Genomic DNA, 20,579 nt, shown 5'->3' on the forward strand with positions numbered 1-20,579 from the left:
GTTTAGATGGGTGGACGAGCTTACAGCCCATCTGGTGTTAAGTGGTTATCGGAGCCCATGAACATTTAGAACGTAAATGCCTCTGATACCCATCTTGAGATATGAGTTCTAAGGTCTCGCCCCACCCTTCAAACCCTTTTGAAATCGTCGTGGCCTAAATGATAAGACGTCCGGTGCATTCGTGTTGAGCGATGCACCGGTGTTCGAATCCCAGGCGGATATCAATTTTTCTAATAAAATACGTACTTAACAAATGTTCACGATTAACTTCCACGGTGAAGGAATAACATCGCGTAATAAAAATCAAACCTAGGACCTCTTGTGAGTCCGCGCGGGTAGGTGCCACCACCATGCCTATTTCTGCCGTGAAGCAGTAATGCGTTTTGGTTTGAAGGGTGGGGCAGCCGTTGTAACTATACTTGAGATCTTAGAACTTATTTCTCAAGATGGGTGGCGCATTTGTGTCGTAGATGTCTATGGGCTCCAGTAACCACTTAACACCAGGTAGGCTGTGAGCTCGTCCACCCATCTTAGCAATAAAAAAAACCAAAACGCATTACTGCTTCACGGCAGAAATAGGTAAGGTGGGTGGTATCTACCCGTGCGGCCTCACAAGACGTCCTTCCATCAGTAATAGATGGATATTGCGCGCATGTCAAATGGGTTGTATGCATTGCCATAATCTGATTTTGTAAAATCACCGAAGGTGGATCAGGAGGATCGAAAATCACATGTCTAGGGCGACGGCAGCTGTGCATTGCCTCGTCGCGGCGTCGTCAAGGGCGAGGATGTAACTTACGGCGGATATAATAAGAGGGTCATCGTGCTGTTCCATTATCTCGAAGAATGTGTTGATTCAGTCTTGAGATATCCCCTTAGACCCAGATACATACAGCCAACATACAGCCATTGATTTTAATGTGAAATTAATCTCAAAGTGTTACGTATTTGCAGATGTGGAGGTGTGACTTTACAGGGAGTTACATTCCATCATTTGCCACATCTGACAGAAAAAACCGTTACACTAAACTTTTTACCAGGCGTTAAGAGCGAATTAAATGTAAGTAATTGATTGGTAAATAAATAAACGTTGCGTTTCCAACGGCCCTAAGATAGAATTTAATTCTGTTACGGGACCGGAAAAAACATTCAGAGTTAAAACAAGCGCAGACCTCGAATAGCAAATATATTACACAAAGCTACAGACCCCCAACGGAGGGATAACGTGAACAATGACGTGGTTGTGATTTCACATGAAAAGGGTTTTTAAGTCAGTATATAAAGGAAAAACTAAATTAATCATAATTCTAAAGCCGGGTATCCACTAGAGACAAACTCGGGTCGAGCAGCCTCGACTTGAAGCAAACAGCCTGAACTGAGGCCGTTTTCTTTGAGACAAAGGCTAGAGGCACGTTGTGGATCAGCTCGAGGCGAGTCGCCTCAGCTCGATCCGGCAGTTGAAAGCCAAAACGCGATGGCACCAGGTGCCATCTGGTGCCATCATATCTGGTATCTGATAAGAAATCGAAATGGTAGTAGGCAAGCCATTTTGAATTATATATGTCGTCTCGTCCTGTAATTAAAATAAAATATATTAATAAACACCCGTAAAATACGCGGCACGTAAGTTGACCTAAAATATAAATTGAATAGTCATCCACTAAAATCCCTATTAACACTTTTGTTCCTAATTATATATGTGCAGACAGCAGCCATTTTAGTTGAACTTATATGCCGCATATTGTATTTTTTACTATTATTCGTCATTCGTTCCTGGACCCTGTTTCTAAAATATATGCGACATGTGTCAGCAGCGTTGTTTTAGTTACTAATAACCTAAAAATGTTAGTTACAGAATGCACAAAAAAAATAACCAGATCCCGTGGTAAGGCTGTTTTTGTGTCGTGATTTTTCTCGTCGATATGACCTTGTCAGACTGGTAATCTTCTTTTCGATAGCGTCCACTGCAATCCCCAATTTCAAACTAATATCGTTCCACGCATTTTGTTTCACATTTTTTATGTAACGTATCCCAGAGAACACGGTGACGCTCATATAATTTTATCAATTTAATAGCAGTTTCGTTGTCAATTGCTATTTGAGGCAACACGCCTGTTTCCATCAAATACACGGCTCGGATTGAGGACCCTTTGAGCACGGCAAAAAACCGACAAAATATGGCTCGGTTCGCGGTAACAAAGTTGCCTCCTGTCGGGGCGTGCCTCAGATTTAGGCAGCGTCTCCACTTGTGCGGCCTCGGAGCGAGGCAGCCGCTCGACCCGAGTTTGCGCCTGGTGGATACCCGGCTTAACTGATCTTCATCTCCTATTTAAATACATACATATTACTAAACGGTCACATTTTCTCAGAGTGCATTATTAGGAAGCAATTGCCACACGCCTTTGCCACAAAAATTGAATTACAACTTTAAGCTGGAAACTTCTAAGATTGGAAACATTCACTCACTGCAGTGGATGCAAAATTCGCAACATTTCAGTTCTGGAATTGAAGTCAAGGTACATTTTCAGTTCTAATTCTTCTTTATTCATACCAACATTGACTATAAAAATATTATGCTGTTCTCACAGGTACATTATGCTAGCATATCGAGACTAGATGTAGAAAAGGCCATAGGTATGATGAATAAGGCTGCAATAGGAACTGATTCAGATGAAAATCATTTTGGTTTCGACTTTAGCGGCGTTACAAAAAGGTAAATTACTTCTGTCAGGCATAAGCAGCCCATAACTTTATGATTGTATACTTTTTATTAATAACACCACGTTTATAGATAATACTAAAACCAGGTACAATAGCTGTTATATTCTTTCAACAGATTTTTTCGCTGTAGAAATATATAGTGCAGTGGAGAATAATATTGGGAATATGATCTGACTCAGTATATCATAAATTATTCTGTAACTGTAAATGACATATGAAAGTCATGTGCGTAAGCACAGAAAAAAACTGAATATACATGGTCATAAGTATACGTCTAATTTCTAGTTTGCTAGTAGAATGTTAATGTATTTCTAATTCAGTGGCGAACGCGTCATGGGTATTGTGGTTGATGGCTCATGTAAGCGCACGGTGAGCGCACGTCCAGATCTTCTGTGGCCGATTCCTGATCATTGGGAGTTTGAAGAAGCCGCTACTGTACCAATGGCCTACATGACGGCGTTTTACTGTCTCAATTCGTGTGTTGTAAGTTGCAAATGTGTTAAATATTATAGTGGCAATTATTCTCGTGGTATACTCCATTCAAAAGCGTTAGCTTTTAAAAGTCAAGCTATGACTCCATATAATTGCGTCGTTAATGGTGGTAGGACGTCATATGAGTCCGCACTGGTAGGTACCACCACCCTGCCTATTTCTGCCGTGAAACAGTAATGCGTTTCAGTTTGAAGAGTGGGGCAACCGTTGTACTGTGAAAAACTGAGACCTTAGAATAACTCCTATCTCAAGGTAGGTGGCGACATTTACGTTGTAGATGTCAATGGGCTTCAGTAACACCTTAAAATAAGGTGGGCCGTGAGACCATCAACCCATATAAGCAGTTTTTTTTTTTTTTATTGATTAGTTGGGTGGACGGGCTCACAGCCCACCTGGTGTTAAGTGGTTACTGGAGCCCATAGACATCTACAATGTAAATGCGCCACCCACCTTGAGATATAAGTTCTAAGGTCTCAGTAGGAGTGCGGACTCACAAGAGGTCCTACCACCAGTACAATTATCGGGACACAAATATTAATATCGCCCGCCACCTCACACATATTGGTTTAAGAGATCTTTACGTTATCGCATGGTGCATGTACAGCTTAGCGTAGTTTGCATTAAGGTGCTGCTTGCCTTTAAATAAAGTTACGTATTCATGACCATGCAGTGTTGTGTATATCACTTCGATTATTGTTTATTATTTTCTTGGGTTTCGCGAGTCGAAGTCGTAATTAAAACTACCTTCACAGTTTAATCTTGCAACATTGAGCTTATTATTGTCATTATAATATATTATTTCCGACATATCGAATACTTTCTAGTTTTTGTGATAACGAACGGTCAGACCCATAAATTAATTCACTAGTAAATTAAATTATTAAAAAATACACGGTTTCTAAATTAAAACGTGTATAGATGTGTAGAGAATATGGAAAATCTCAATATTGATACTATTATAACTCATAGACGAATATCGATATTGATAGACGAAATTTATGAAAATAAATTCAAGCTCACCTTATAGATATTTGTACGTACACAGTTATAATCATGAAAAATAGAGTTACATGAAGTTTACCAGAACGAAATATTCGTCAGCTAATCCCAATTAAAAAAAAACTTATACTAATTAAAAAGACTTAGACGCGAGTATAAGTTCTGGGTTACTATTATATTGCGCCTAAAAGGTTTATTTCATCTGTTTTAATGCTGTTTTTGTTTTTGGCTTTACCAGACAAGTCTGACCAGAGGGAGAATAGGTGTAGAAACTATGAAATCCGATAGCATCCTTATTCATGGAGGTGCCGGCGCTTTGGGTCAAGCTTTAATATCAATGGGATTAGCGATGGGTTATCAAGTATTTACAACTGTAAGTGACAGTGCGAAGAAACGATTCCTAATGAGATTGTTTCCAAACCTAAAAGGTATGACAAATTTTATGAAATACTTTTTTAAAGTTCTATTTACATAATGTGTGTTATGATGAAATTAAATTTAATAACAAACGTTAATTATTGCTTGCTTATGCTTTCTTGCAGAAGAAAACATTGCGAGTTCTAGGAATCCCAGTTTCGGAGACATGGTTTTATCCGCCACCAATAGAAGAGGATGCAATATTGTGATTAATTGTCTTAAGGGAGAGCTAAGAAATGTAAGGTTTTTTTTGTTAATGAACGATTTATTTATTTAAATACTTAAACATTACTTCTTCGAGTTTTCGGTTCATTTTTAATTCTCGTTTATTCATCAGAATTGTAACTATTGTTAAAGAGAATATTCGTTAAATATGCCTATGATCGCTTACGTTTTTATATTTAGTTATTTTTTAACACATAAGAGGCTACTTGAATACTACCATCTACATAGAGAAATGAGGGCCATGCCTAACTTTCTTTTTTTCGGGCCAGAGGGCCGTCTTCCTACGAATATACGGGACTGGACGGTTCGCAGATGTTGGAAGCGGACCGCGGGGGCAAGCAATAGAGTATCGGGCTCTACCCATTTAACGATTCTCACACCCGACGTCCAATCTCTGCCCGGGATCAGAACCCGGTTAGAGTAAGGAGGCTCCCGCGGTCAACACGCCGAGCAACAGGTCGCCGAGGCGATTGTCGTCGACCAATGACGTCAGTCTGCGAGGTACGGCGGCCCGTCAGCCCACCCGGGAGATGTCGCTGGTGTTCCAAGATACCCCGCTGGGTCAGAACCAGCCTGCCGGGTCGAAAGGGTAAACCGCCGATCGGGATGCTCTTCCACAGTATGTTTGGCGACGACAGCCACAACGGCAACGCGGACCATATCCGCCGACGTGTCGCCCCATCCTCCTGGTGCCAGCGCGCTAGAGTGACGGTAGCGTGCGGCGCAACCTCAACCCCCTAGGTCGCTTAGGTTGCCCCGTGACCATCACTAGCAGAAGACTACCATCTCATAGAGGTCAGAGCTGGACGAACGCCCTTTTCCTCCTCCCCGGCTCGGCGGCGGCGGTACGGCACCTAGAGGGAAGAAGAGCAAGATGGTGGACTCGCAGAAGTCGAGCATTGCCTGTTAGGAAAATTGGTCGCTGCCGAGCATCGTGGCCACGGCGGCAACGACAAGTTCGGTCCAATCTTCGTGAAGAGGACGCGATACTGCTCTGCGAAAGCGGGGCAGTGCGCGAGCGTGTGCTCCGCCATGTCTTCGTCACAATCAGTGCAGTAGTGGCACTTCGGCGTCGGCTCCATGATTCGGCAATGAGGTGCAGGTAGCAGCCGTGTACCGTGAGCACCTGTATCGCTCGTAAGATGAGACGTTCGCGGTCGTGATTCACCCAGTCCGAGAGGATCGGGCGAATCATCGTCCGTAGACGAGGTCCGTCAGGCGGCGAGAACAAGCCTCGAGCACAACCCGCCTCCGCGCTTGAACTCCCGCCGCGCCGGAACACTGCACGTCTAGCTGCTGTCCCAACCCTCAAACTGAACTGCACTGCTACATTGCTTACCTTTGATCTGGCTTAAGATATAGCAATAACCTGCGGCTTTACCGTAGCCCTAGCATTGCAGATGTTTTTGTGGGACAATGGGAATTAAGTTGCGATTTTTTATGGCAAATAACATGATAAATAAAAAGAAAATTAAGCCCGAAACAACGAACGTGAGATTTTTATAACACCTGAGCTTATATGTTATATGTAACTACGTAAGCAATAATAAGCTTATATTATTAACGGCTTAACGGCCGTCTGGTGTAGTGGTAAGTGACATGGTCACTACACAAGGGGGTCGCGGGTTCGAATCCCGCCAAGGGAAGATATTTTTGTATGATAAATATAAATGTCTTTTCTTTTTTTTTTTTTTATGATTGAAAGTTTACTGGTGGCCCGAAGGCCTTTCCAGTTTCACCAGGACAGGTGGGCGAGCAAAGGCTCAGCCAAGAGGGGTGGGATTTGCTAACAACTGCCCGAGCGCCTCCGAAGGAGACCTAACAACTCAAGAGTAATTGTTTCGCGAATGAATCTACTACCGGATCGGAATCGCGACCCGCTGAGAAGATCCGGCGAGAAACTCAGCGGGCTGATGCATGGGTTAGGTTGCACGTCGACCTCTTTGTCGAGTTCGACGAGTACGGTTACCGGGGTCCCTAAGCCTGCCCCTAGTATTAGAGCTGAAGGCATCTAATGCAAAGGTTATTGGATCTGATGGATCCGTAAGGACGTGTCTAGGGCGTCGACGGTGACTGGCTCCTGCATGATCAGGATTCGGGGAGTAGTCAGCGGCGGCAACGATAAGGCGATTATCATGACGCATAGCCTTATCGAAGTATCGTTCCGACGCTGACTTCATGTATTTCCGAATTGATTCGAGGCCCAGGTCGTCGTGTAGGTCAACGTTCCTCACGAACCACGGAGCCCCGACAGCTAACCTGCAAAAGCGGGATTGTAGAGATTGAAGGGTGTCTATGTGTGTGCGGGCCGCGTGAGCGAACACCACACTCGCGTAAGTCATGACGGGCCTTATGCAAGTTTTGTAAAGTGTCACCTTGTTCCGAAGGGACATTTTACTCCGCTTACAGATCATGGGGTAGAGTCTACCGAGAATAAACGCGGCACGGTCACGGACTGATTTTATATGCGGGCGGAATGTCATCGATGCATCCAGGGTAACGCCCAGGTACTTGACCTTCCTGGCCCAGGGTATGGGTTGTCTAAAGAGAGTAATCGGGGGTGTGAGATTCCTCCTCCTAATCCGGGAGGAAATCCGTGTGGAGCTTCCCCTCTGAAATAGCACCGCAGTACTTTTCGCTGGGTTGATGTCTATGCGCCATTTTCGGAACCACTGTCCTAGGGCTAGGGCTGCGCTCTGAAGCTTCTTCGCGATTAGGGACTTATTTCTACTAGAATAGTAAACAGTCGTGTCGTCGGCGAATAAAGCTAAATGGGTCGGCGGCGACCGGGGAATAATGTCTTTTCCAGGGTTATGGATGTATATTCAATATTAAATATATGTATGTGTATAATAAAAATCTTACATTTATTTCCGTTATCTGGTACCTGTAACACAAGTTCTTTACGAACTTAGCACTGGACCAGTTAACGTGGCGTGATTAAAAACAAAAAAACAAAAAAAAAAATTGCCTACGTGCCTCCCCCAAGGTTCGATATAATGACCGGTTCTTACATCACTAATATCTGTAGGTTTCATTAAGATGCTCATCAAGATGGACTCTGGACGTTTCAAAATACAATCCTCAAGACAGTTCTTTATTCGGAATGGCCAATTTGAATGATGACAGATCGTATGTGACTATAAATGTGTTGAGCTTATTGATGAGGCGAAATTCCCAGCAGCTGAATGTAAGTTTAACAGCATACTTTTTCATTGTTAGGTTGTAAGAGATTTACGATTTTGTTAATTAATGACTTATCGCTAGGCGTTGGTCCAACTGCGTCAGCAATGCGTGCGTGCATGTGCATGCATTAGCATTAAGCATTCAGACAGCATAAATAAGGTGTAAGCGTTTAGCAACAAAATGAAACCGTTTGGAATTACATGCCTTGTAAACACGCAAACTGTAGGGCGCGTCCAGATAATGATTTGGTTTCAAAGTAATGAATGTATAGAAAAAAAAAAACTTTTAACTATTTATCGTACTGTGAATCGTAATCGGCAGCTTCAGGTTTGAACTTTCGCTCCCGTAGTCGCAACCGCACTAGTCCTGTACTATTTATTCTAGTGTGCGTTAAATTCCTAGATTCCATGTAAAAAAACCGATTACTCTAGATTTACTTTGGTCAAAATGAAACTCGCCATTGAATACGACGATTTTCCAAACCGTTGTTAGATCTGTCGCACTGCAAAATATTGCTCCATTATAATAGATCTTGTATATGGCGCTCTCTAGTACGGGTTTATCAGTGATAAACTGGTACTTGATGTTTTCTGATGTACATTAAGGAATAACTGATTGTGTCTTCGAGTGTGAATAATTAAGTTAAATACGCGTATATATATTGAGTCATTATAAAAATTAAGTTAAATATGTATCTATTTACTATAATTGGGTACGTAGGCCGTCGACTCGGTACATTAGAAATAATTATGTCGAGTCGATATTCTTACAATCTATAATATAAGCAAAGTAAGTACATATAGTGAACTGGTTTAAATAATACAATAACATTCACATTAATATAGTATACTAACGTCCATGTTCCAGATCTTGCAAAAAGCATTAAGCGAAGGTATATCCAGGGGTTACGTTCGTCCTTTGTCTCGAGTGACGTATGCTGCCGAAGAGGTATCCCGGGCCTTCCAGCTGCTTGTAACTAGACAACATCGTGGTCGAGTGCTGCTGAGAATTGATGGATTCCAACCGTCGATCAAACATAGGTAAATTTTCATGTTTCGTTATTGAAACTAGAATTATAATCGATTTACATTAGTTCACTAAGTTCTTGAATCAATGTTGGTGTGCCTAAATTACAGTTAGTTGTACTGTTAGATTATTAGTTTGGCAGTGCGGTGAAGTGATAGCTTGAATCAGAGGATTTAACCATCTGAACCAACATACGGTAGGCGAGCACCATACAATACTATTTTTGGGTAGAAGGCAATCGCAAGGTATGCTGGAGTTGAACGAATAAAATAAACTCCTGTTACTGGTGTCAACAGGCATCCCACCACAAAGTGCGAGATCCGCGAATGAACCTGTCTGTGATAATGGTCAGTGGGTCTGCCTCTTAAGGTATCTCCGTATCGGATTATCGATCGCCGGCTTAGTATAGAGGGAGGAGGATCCTTTGATATTGGAGGGAAACTTACAGAGTGCAGTATGTCTCACCCCCAGCAATCCGTAGTATAATTGAATTCCACAAACGTTACTTGACAAGTGCATAAACACTAATTTAAAGACAGTTGTTTTAAAGAACGCAACTGTCCAAGTATATTTGTGTGATCTTCAATCTCTTTAATATCTATGATTGCTTTTAATATTTTTCAGAATACAATGCAATCCAGATGTTTGTTATGTGATATTTTCTACACAATGCACGTTTGGGATACAATTGGCGGATAGGTTGATAGAGCGTGGTGCAAGAAATTTGCTTCTACATTATGATTCGTTTCCAGGATACCTTCCATGTAAAATACAGTAAGTTTTACAATAATTGTTATGTCAAGGTTTTCTTTGAGAATGATACCAGCGCACTAAGATAGATAGTCATCAGGCCAAGCCATTGGAACGTGGAGCCCACGTTTCAAGGTATGCAATGAAATTTATGTTCTGATTTTCGTGACCTCCATTACCATTCAATACTAAGTAGGCCGTGATCTCATCTGCTTTATTCGAAAACAAAAACACTATAGTAAGAACTAGGCGTAAAGTGATATTTCGAGAGTTCGGCTAATCGATAACTATTGATATCGATATAATCGGTTATTTAATGACGAAAATCGATTATGAAACGACGAAATTTAACAATCGTTAGATAAACCATTTATTGTAATATGCAATTAATTTTCTATGTTATCGAACTCTAACGACATGCTTTTATTGTTTTCACAGATTATGGAAAAGTCAAGGTGTTCAAGTACAAACCTCTTGTGAAAATATTAATAACATGGACCAAATTCTTACAGTGTTAAATAACGCAGCTAGCTTAGGAAAGGTTGATGGAATTATTATTGATGAACTACAAATGTGTGAAAAAAAACAGATTCTTAAAAACCTAGAACTCGCATCAAAAGAACTGTTCCCGTCACTCAGGTCGGTGTAAAACAGATTAGGTTTCGCATTTACTGATTTCTGTACTCAAATTACTATATTTTATATCTTTACGTACCATATATGTTTTTAACATTTTATTTCTTTTTTGAACACGCTGAACACTTATTTTTCTTGTTTCTATTAAAAGTGCAACTTCAAACAGGAAACAAATTACTGACGAATGAGAACTCTAATATACTGACACCTTTCTTTGTAACGCTGGGGGATCGTTTATGAATACCTGGTCGAGGGGGGTAACAGACCCTGCCATATCGGACTCCGGCGCCTCTAGAGAATAAGAAGGAGAATCGTAAGACCGAGGTCCTCCTCCTCTTCCAATTCCTCCTAGAACACTCACTACGCCTTGTAAATGGACCGTGAAAGGGCCGCCCGAAGTGAGCCACGCAAGACCCGCTCCGCAAAACCGACTACCGACTAAGCTCCACTAAGCACTCCAAGACTAAGCACTTCGGTTCGATTTTTTTCCCCTCCCTATTCGCTTGTAGCCCAAGGGGCTATTCCAGCTTCGACCGGACGGGTCAGTGAGCTCCCGGGCGAGAAACTCAATGGGCTGTGTCTATGGGTTAGTTAGCTCGTCGAACTTTTCGTTGTAATCGACGAGTTCCATGAGGATGGAGACCGGTGCTTGAGAGGATTAAACGCACCGATAATGAATTGTGAGGATCCGACAAGACATGTTTCAAACGACTCGCCGAAACCTACGCTATCGCATAGTGCGCGCCGAAAGTCCGATGGTCTGAACCCGATTATAAGAACCTCGGTGTTCTTATAAATTGCCTATATTATTCAGAATCTTGGAATCTACTTGCATTATTTACCTGGTATCAGTCAAAGTGAATCACGTAATCCAAGGAAGAGCGTAAATACACTAAGCTCTAGGCTAGTTACAAAGTCTAGCCATGTTCGCCTCGTCAAAAGCACCGACACCTGCGCCGACACCGAAGTTCTCGTTTGAGTCGTCACAACCCTTTGTTTCGAAAGGGGTGAAAAACACAGGCCGCATTTCTTTCATGCTCCACAATATTTTTCCGCGACGACCTCCTAAAAGATGAGAACTGCTCTCTGTGACCCAACGCTGCAAAGAATTTAATGAATTTCCAAAATACAGGCGGAATCGACAAATCGGAGCCTCCAGCTCCAGCTATATTCAAATCTTTAACTCAGACCTTCTTTAAAATAAACTTCATAATAGCAGCTTATTTTAAAGTATGTAACAACTTTATAGTTACTATTTTTGGTCTCAATTTTCCAACATTGCGCAGTACGTTATTTAGACTTAAACCAACAACACTGCGCTGTACTCTTGAACAACAAGTCCGAATAAGAAATTATTTCAAGATATTTATTTATTTAGGTTCTTCATGGTAATAACTGATGATCATTTGAAAACCGAAATATGTTTGCCAAGAAATAATGACGGATACCCAGCTACTATACTTCACCTCGGTGCTTTGAGAAAGGTATGCGGCGTTGAAAGCGAGATAATCTTAGAACGCCTCTAAAGTGTTTATTTACAAGAAATAAAACAAGTTTCTTATGACAACATCGGTTGGCATATTTTTTTCGCAGGACCGCGATATATCGTCTTCCCAAATTAATCGTCTGTGTGTGGAAGCTGTAGAGGCTGCCTTGTGCTCCGGAGAATATGTAGTGATTGCAGCTCCGCATGTTATTCCTCGAAAACCGCTCGTACAACAACTATGCAGTATCGCTGGTGAGTGGAATCATTCTAAACAATTCTGTGATCAGATTTTATAAGCTCTAGTTAGTGGAATTGTTCACAATAATATTAAATATGTATATTATTATGCTATTAATCGGAAGAAACTAGTATTGTCTCGCGGTAAGCAAACTTTTTCGTTTGTGTTGCTGTTCATAATGGCGTTCAGAAGGCTCGCCTGCTCGTATTTGACATAGATATTGAAAAAAAAAATAACAACTTTAATTCAATAATATAAATTTTAGCTAATTTAGAATACAAGAAAGCGAATCACTTTAAAAAAACTGTTGCTAAATATTATTGTTATTTTTAGAATTGTTAAAAAAAAATGAATATTTTTTTTTGAGATAGATTTACTATTTAATAGTACATAAATTGCCTGTTTTTGTTTCCCGGAGTAGTGAGAAAGCGATATTAAATTGCGAAAAGATTATGAAATGTTGTAGCCATTCAGGACGTTCATTTGTCAACAAAGTTATGATTCTTCAAACAGGTTTAGAAATGTCAGAGGATTCTAAAGACACAACGACTCTTCGCGAGCTGGGTGTCGTAGCTGAGAGAATGCCAAATATAACAAACTATTTACGGGACTATCATAACATCACGTTGATTGACAGTGATGTGTCTTCTCTAACATTGCAAAGGTGACTTTGATTACTTTAAGAAGGTTCTATCTTTTCGTATTTTATTGTGCATCATTGGGTGAACAAGCACATGGCCTGTTGGCAAAGTGATTGGCGCTGTCCTGGACATTTAAGGTCTCAACTGTAATAGCGACTGTCCCACTCTTAAAAATGGTGCTACTTATGCATGCGGACTTCCAAGGTGCCCTACCAACTAACTACGCGAATAAACTTTGCGGCCTTTTTTATTTCTTAGATAGAGGACGAGTTCACGGACCGCCTGGTGTTAAATGGTTACCGGAGCCCATAAACACCAACAATGTAAATGCCACCAACCCCACCTTGGGTCATTAATTATAAGTCTTAGTTTTATAATACAACGATTGCCCCACCCTTCAAATCGAAACGCATAACTGCAGCATGACAGAAAAATACGGGTGTACACACGACGCCGTATCACTAGTAAAAAGGGCTTTAGTTTGATATTAAATAATATTAGTAAGTGTAGTATTAAGTGTAGTAATTATTTTACTATTTAAGGTCAGCCTAAAGAGGTTCAGTGTTCAAACATGGGGTACTTCGGTCTGAGGTTTTCATGCTATTGAATTAAGTTCCATAAAAAGACAATGAACAATGTACCTTGGCTTTGAAAATGGGCCTGGGTGGCTGAACAGTTAGTTGGCTTTTACGTTTTGTCATCGATGAAATAACAATTAGAGAACGAATTAATGTCAATCGAACAAAGCATTAAACTTTATGACCAAACCGAATTTTATATTTTTATTAATTTTACAGAATTAACGAGATAGAGGACGCTATTGTTGCGCCTGGTTATAGTACTAAGAATGGGTTGGAAGCGTTCTACTCATATGTAGATCCAGACGAACTGCTAGCCACAACTGAAATGGTGTTCATGCCGACACTCACCAGTAGCGCGACCATGGTAAGCTTCAGCAAAATGACTTAAATAGCTTAGGTAAAAAATTGCTAGTGACGTTTAATAAAAATTGCAGCGTGATGATGAGTTCGACGTGAGAGTGACATCGCTGTGTATCGTCCCGGGTCTGGAGGGACACCACGGGCGGTTCCGAGCTTTGTGCGAGCGACTCAAGCTGCCCGCGCTCGTGCTGCAACCCGGGCTGGACAAGCTGGACGAGACCATACAGCACACAGCACAACGATATGCTAGTGTAAGGCATCTATTAGATTTTGTTCAATTTACATGCTGATAATTTGAATTATATTTTCGTGCATTAGATATTCTTTACGCACAATGCTATAGTCGGATATTCATGAAAATAATGAAATTGAATCTACTTTTCAGTCTCTGCTAAGAAAATCGGCGATCAAAAATAATTTCTACATTTTGGGATATGAAACTGGTATATTTGTTGCGTTAGAACTCGCGGCTATTCTGGAAGAACACGGTAAATTTATGTTTGAACGTTTGATTCTTGACTAGGCATTAATGAGCTTATATTTTATTAATCCGCTGTTTACTTTTAGGTATGACGGGTACATTGTTTTTGTTGGGAGGATCACCAAATGATGTGTTGAATGAGATAGAATATCAATTGCAAAGATTTAAAACAGAAAAGCTCCGAGAGGCTGTGGCAAGGCACATGCTTAAAATTATGGCCCGTGAACACTTTAGGGAAGTAGAGAACGCATTTTCGAAACGTACTCTGTGGAATGACCGAGTGGATGCGGGAGTACGAACGCTGTTGGGTCACGTGTCCCACTCGGCGCAGTACGCGCGCGCACAGATCGAGGCGGCGTGCGCGCGGCTCGTCTACGCGCGGCGCTACGGCGGCCCGGCGGCGCCCCTGCGCTCCCGGCTGGTGCTGCTGCGCTCTCCGCTCACCGCGCGCTCCGCTCCGCCAGAATGGCAGCGGCTGTCGCGGGGAGGGGTCACCGAATACAACTTGCTGGCGCCGTTACCGCATGCCACCATGGACATGCGTTGCGCTACCATCATCAACAAATATCTGGACGATGATATTTTAGACCAATTCGATAAGAAGAATTTGTGTGAAACTTACCTTCTAAATGCGGATACTTTCATGTCTGACTCAGTAATGCAGGAAAAGTAAAATTTTACTTCTTGTTCAATTTCTTAACTTTCAAAGCTGTATGCTACTTTATAATGTATGTATAATACTTTAATGTTAGGTGCCCGACTGGCATGAGACTCTCGGGTTGTCAGTTCCGGTATCGACCGGGGACGCGTGTATTCCGCTTCAAAGTCTGGCGCGCACTAATTGGGGGTGCGAATGATGCAATAGATGCGCGGGCGCGGGTAGCGCGGGGTGGGCCGTCGCGGCACGGACCTGAGTCACAATCCCTTTGGCTACTGTTGCCCCGCGAAACGGAACGCTGCGTTACAATACTTATAATATAATACTTTATATCTATGGTATTATAGTATGCTAAAAAATTTCAATCTTAGTTTTATTATTAAATTATGCTTTTAATTGTATATATGTGAACTTTTATTTTTTTCAAACATCTCATCTCTTGTCATATGTTCTTGATTGATCTATTGGTGGAAGTTTTCGCTTTGTCAGAAGATCTTAGAAGAATTGACGATTATTGCCTACGAAGTCATTTGTCATATTTTTTGTGTAAATGTGGGTGTCAATTTTTGGGGTATAGTGACTAAATCATTAAAGGGGTTGAGTTATTACAAAATAAATCTTTAAGACAGTTATTGTTTTTTATTATTTTTTTTCAACCGACCGACGTTACGCTAAATACATACAGACAAACACTGGATGAATAAGAAACGATTATAATTAATAGGTGGGCTGAAAAGTTTGAAGGACGTCTGAAGGACGAAATCGTGGAAAACCGACCCCATTTGAAAAAGATGAAAGTGCTGTTTCATAAAGACAATGCACCGTGTCACAAATCAATGATGCATCAAAAAACTATGGCAAATAGCATAAATTGGGCTTCGAATTTCTTTTACATCCACCCAATTCTCCAGATCTAGCCCCCACCTAAGTTTTCCATTTCTCAGGCCTCAAAAGGATGCCCGCTGGACTGACACTTTGGGCCGATGAAAAAATAATTGCAGAAACTGAACTGACTTGAGGCTAAAGACAAATAGTACTATGAAAATGGTACCGAAAAAATGTAAGACAGCTTTAATCGTTGTATCGCCCTAAAAGGCAACTGTTTAATTTAAAAATCTCAAATCTGGTTACATTAATTCAACTAATAATATATACTTAATAACTCTTTTTATTAATAACCGTAAAAGGAGGATGGATAGAAATTAAGAAAAATCAATCAGATTTGAAGTTAGTGATTAAGCAAAATTGTTCGCTCGTTGTTTTTTCTTTTAATAAATTTTTGGGTTAAAAAGTGTAGTTTTAACATGTTTGGTCCTTCGAGCCGGATTATTAGTGCAAAAAACAATAGTGTAAAAGGCTAAGTGCTAATTTCTGCGAGTTGGTTTATGAACTATTTCAAAAACTTGGACATTTAAACAGTGCGTAATTAATTTTGGATTAGGTAATGATACTTGGACTATAGTAATAGCTAATATTTAGAAAGTGATTTGGACGAATACGATTTTTGTTACGTAAACAATGGCTCAACTTTGTGAATCACAAAAAACGTTATCAGAACGTATTTCTAAGTTACAAAGTAATACTAAAAAGACGTCTAAATCAAGATACACACTTGGCTATCTACAAACACGCTTAGAAACATTAGAAAGTTATTGGTCTAAGTATCAAACTCAATATGAGATGATTAAGTCAACGGTTACTAAAACTGAATTGGAGCAATTACAATTTAATGTCGAAAGTCTATACGAGACAACTGAAGAGATATACCTAGAATTTAAGGGATTATTAAAGGATTATTTGTTGGAATTTTCGAAAGGTCAAGGTCAACCACAATCATATAATACTACGCAGAGTTTTTTAGCAACAAATGATGGTGAGACCACCCCGATTAGAACTAAATTACCTCCTTTATCGATTCCAAAGTTCGCCGGTAATTATAACGACTGGACAAGTTTTAAAGATTTGTTTAAGGCTCTCGTGCATGACAACGTGCATCTAACAACGATTGAAAAACATCATTATTTAAAAACGAGTTTATCGGGTGAGGCTGAACAACTTCTAAAACATTTTGCACTCACGGAGGCTAATTACGATAAGGCTTGGAGCACACTTGAGAGTAGATACAATAACAAACGTATGATTGTCACTACAATAATTAGCCGCCTTTTAAATCAAAAGAAGATGAACACAGAATGTTTTAAAAGCTTAAAGGAAATTTTAGATACTACGAAGGAATGTTTGAATTCTCTTGACAATATCGGCGTGGATACCTCCACATGGGATGCAATTATCGTTCATTTAGTTGTATCCAAATTGGACTTAAAAACACACAAACAATGGGAACAGTCACTTGGATCATCTCAAGACATACCCACATTTACCATTTTATCATTATTTTTAGAAAATCGTTTCCGTTCTATGGAGATGGTAAATGTTACCCACAAAAAAGACCAACCGCAGAAAAAAGACTTAACTAAAAATTATACAACCCAAAAACCCACAACTATGAAGTCATTTGTCACAGAAGTAAGCAGCAAATGCACTTATTGCTCACAAAACCATTATATTTGTTATTGTAAAGAATTCACCGCATTAGATGTTCCTCAACGTCAGGATTTTATTAAGAAGAATGGCATTTGTTTTAATTGCCTTGTAAAGGGTCACTCCGTTAATGCGTGTAGGCAGAGCACCACCTGTAGAAAATGTTGTCGACGACATCACACTCTGTTGCACTTCACAAACCCTAACAAGACCACAGCAGTGCCGGAAAGCGATGCAGCAACACCCAGTACACCTGAAACAAGCCAAACCACATCAACCGTCGTTTACAAGGCTGAGGTTGACAAAGACAGTGAGGAAGTATTATTGGCAACCGCACGAATTGCAGTTAAGTCGAGGAACGGCGACACGATAGTCTTGAGAGCACTGATTGATCCGTGCTCGCAATCAAACTTTGTTACTGAAGCGGCAGCTCAACTGCTTAATCTCGAGCGCACTTCAATCAGCGGAAATATTACTGGCATATCATCTATACCGCTGACCACCAAGTCACAAGTTACGTTGAACTTTCATGCTATAAGAAATTCTTCACACATGATCACAGCTAAGGCGTACGTCCTTAGACGAATAAATTCGAGATTACCATCACAAGAGCTCCCATCAGATACCTGGCCTTCTTCTGAGATTTCGGATCTTGCGGATCCACACTTCCACAAGCCAGGATCTATCGACGTGCTATTAGGTGCAGTTGTATATGCGCATATTATTCTTGACGGAATAATAAAACGCAATGAGTCTCTGGTCGCTTTGAACTCAAGATTGGGATGGCTGGTAAGCGGCGAAGTTGCGCAGTCTGGCCATCAGTCACACAATGTAGTTGTTATGCACACACAAGTCGAAGTTGATCAGTTGCTACGTCAATTTTGGGAGATTGATGAATATTCACCAAACATGAAGCCTCTGTCAAAACTTGAAATGCAGTGTGAAGAGCATTTTAAGAAAACTCACACTCGAAACACTGACGGTCGATATGAGGTTCGCCTACCCTTCAAGGACAAAGACGCTCCAAATTTAGGCAATTCCAGACAACTTGCTTTGAAAGGCTTACATCAGATGGAGAATAAGTTTAAGCGAAGACCCGAGTTTCACGAAGAATACAGCAAGTTCATGAGACAATATGAGTCACTCGGTCACATGGAGGTCGTCCCTGAAACAGAAAAGATGAATAGAGCTTATTACCTACCACATCATGCTGTTCTTATATTTGAACTGGTAGTTAACTTACCTCATGACAACGACGTTGTTACAAAACGAAGTGTGCTATCTGCGATAGCAAAAACGTTTGACCCTCTGGGTTGGCTAGCACCTTGCGTGATTGTGTTAAAAATGTTTATGCAGAAGTTGTGGCTGGCCGGCCTGGACTGGGACTCTGAACTTCCTGAAGACTTGAAAACTGAATGGCAGAATTACCTGACTAATGTTGAACACATGCAGGCCATTCAGCTTCCACGTTGGCTAGGGATTGCAAATAATGTCAAAATTGAATTGCACGGCTATTGTGACGCCTCTTGCGCCGCCTACGCTGCGGTTATTTACATCAGAGTCATCACGGACAATGAGATAAAAGTAAGTCTAGTCGCAGCCAAAACAAAGGTCGCTCCCGTTAAACAGATCTCATTGCCACGTCTTGAACTTTGTGGGGCAGTCTTATTGTCTAAATTGATACCATATGTCAAATCTAGTCTAAATATTGATGATAATTGTGTATTTGCTTGGACAGATTCCACAATAGTTTTGGCTTGGTTGCGTAAAACTCCAAATACTTGGAAGCCATTCGTTGGTAATCGCACTACCGAAATCTTGAATGTTACGAATAGTAGTCAATGGCATCATATTAAGTCTGCGGATAACCCCGCGGACTGCGCTTCACGCGGTATCAGTCCTGGCGAGCTGATGCAGTCACTATGGTGGGAAGGTCCAGCCTTTCTTCGCGAGTCTGTTGAGATTCGTTACCCTGATTTCACTATACCTGAAACCACACTCGAAGCAAAACCGAAAGCAAAAGTTAGTTATTTATGCACCTCTGAACCCAATGAATGTATTATGTACCTCAATAGATACTCAAATCTACTTAGACTTATACGTGTGACAGCCTATTGCTTTCGATTTTTGCGGCTATGTAAAGATAAGGCTCTCAAAAGGAACGATAACGTAAAACTGACATACCTCACTACTGATGAAATAAAAAATGCATTAAAAACTTGCATTCGAATGTCACAGTCTGTTTACTTTAAAAGTGAAATAGGATTGTTATCACAGAGCAAACCTACCCCAAAAAATAGTAAACTTTTACCTTTGAATCCGATCCTAGACAATGAGAAAATTATTAGAGTCAGTGGACGTCTTGTAAATGCTCAAATACCACCTGATATGAAGTCTCCTATAATCTTACATCACAAATGTAACTTAGCAAAGTTGATTGTAATTGATGCTCATTTGAGAACACTACATGGTAGAAATTCGCTCACATTAAATGTTGTCCACCAAAAATATTGGATTCTCCGAGCAAAGAACTTAGTAAAAAAGATTTTAAGATTATGTAAACCTTGTTTTATCCAAACTGCACGACCTATGACTCCGTTAATGGGTAATTTACCACAGTGCAGAGTCAATCCGTCACGCCCGTTTTTGACCAGCGGCGTAGACTTTTGTGGTCCATTTACGCTGAAACTGTACTCTGGTAGATGCACCAAAACTTGTAAAGCTTACATAGGTGTGTTTTTATGTATGGTTACAAAGGCTATTCACCTTGAGCTGATTAGTTCACTATCCAGTGCTGCGTTTTTAGCAGCCTTCAAACGTTTTACTTCCCGACGTGGGCATTGTAAAGACATCTGGAGTGATTGTGGGACTAACTTCATAGGCGCGTCCAAAGAATTGGATCTCGCCTTCAAAAACAGTAAATCCACTGTCGTTGACGAAATCTCCCAACTGTTAGCTAACGACAGCACAACATGGCATTTCATTCCCCCTGGTGCCCCTCACTTTGGAGGATTGTGGGAGGCAGGAGTTAAGTCCGTAAAAGGACATCTGAAACGTGTCGTAGGCGAGTCCTACTTAACATTCGAAGAATTTTGCACTCTGACCACACAGGTCGAGGCTTGTGTCAACTCTCGGCCTCTT

At 40.9% G+C, this 20,579-nt stretch overlaps 1 protein-coding gene across 1 annotated transcript in view; it reads left to right on the forward strand.

The window, feature by feature from the left end:
• Window positions 1–15,529, forward strand: part of LOC101745748 (fatty acid synthase) — a 50,373-nt gene extending 34,844 nt beyond the window's left edge. The window contains exons 21-37 of the mRNA XM_038016585.2: window positions 955–1,060; window positions 2,370–2,516; window positions 2,589–2,713; window positions 3,042–3,204; window positions 4,451–4,640; window positions 4,755–4,867; window positions 7,886–8,044; window positions 8,908–9,080; window positions 9,691–9,840; window positions 10,255–10,455; window positions 11,831–11,936; window positions 12,046–12,190; window positions 12,690–12,840; window positions 13,615–13,762; window positions 13,833–14,009; window positions 14,144–14,246; window positions 14,326–15,529. Of these exons, the coding sequence (XP_037872513.1) occupies window positions 955–1,060; window positions 2,370–2,516; window positions 2,589–2,713; window positions 3,042–3,204; window positions 4,451–4,640; window positions 4,755–4,867; window positions 7,886–8,044; window positions 8,908–9,080; window positions 9,691–9,840; window positions 10,255–10,455; window positions 11,831–11,936; window positions 12,046–12,190; window positions 12,690–12,840; window positions 13,615–13,762; window positions 13,833–14,009; window positions 14,144–14,246; window positions 14,326–14,912 (2,944 nt within the window). The 3' untranslated portion in view covers window positions 14,913–15,529. The remainder of the gene's footprint in view (window positions 1–954; window positions 1,061–2,369; window positions 2,517–2,588; window positions 2,714–3,041; window positions 3,205–4,450; window positions 4,641–4,754; window positions 4,868–7,885; window positions 8,045–8,907; window positions 9,081–9,690; window positions 9,841–10,254; window positions 10,456–11,830; window positions 11,937–12,045; window positions 12,191–12,689; window positions 12,841–13,614; window positions 13,763–13,832; window positions 14,010–14,143; window positions 14,247–14,325) is intronic.
• The last annotated feature ends 5,050 nt before the right edge of the window (window positions 15,530–20,579 follow it).

Source organism: Bombyx mori, chromosome 16, assembly GCF_030269925.1.
Source record: "Bombyx mori chromosome 16, ASM3026992v2".
NCBI lineage: Eukaryota > Metazoa > Arthropoda > Insecta > Lepidoptera > Bombycidae > Bombyx > Bombyx mori.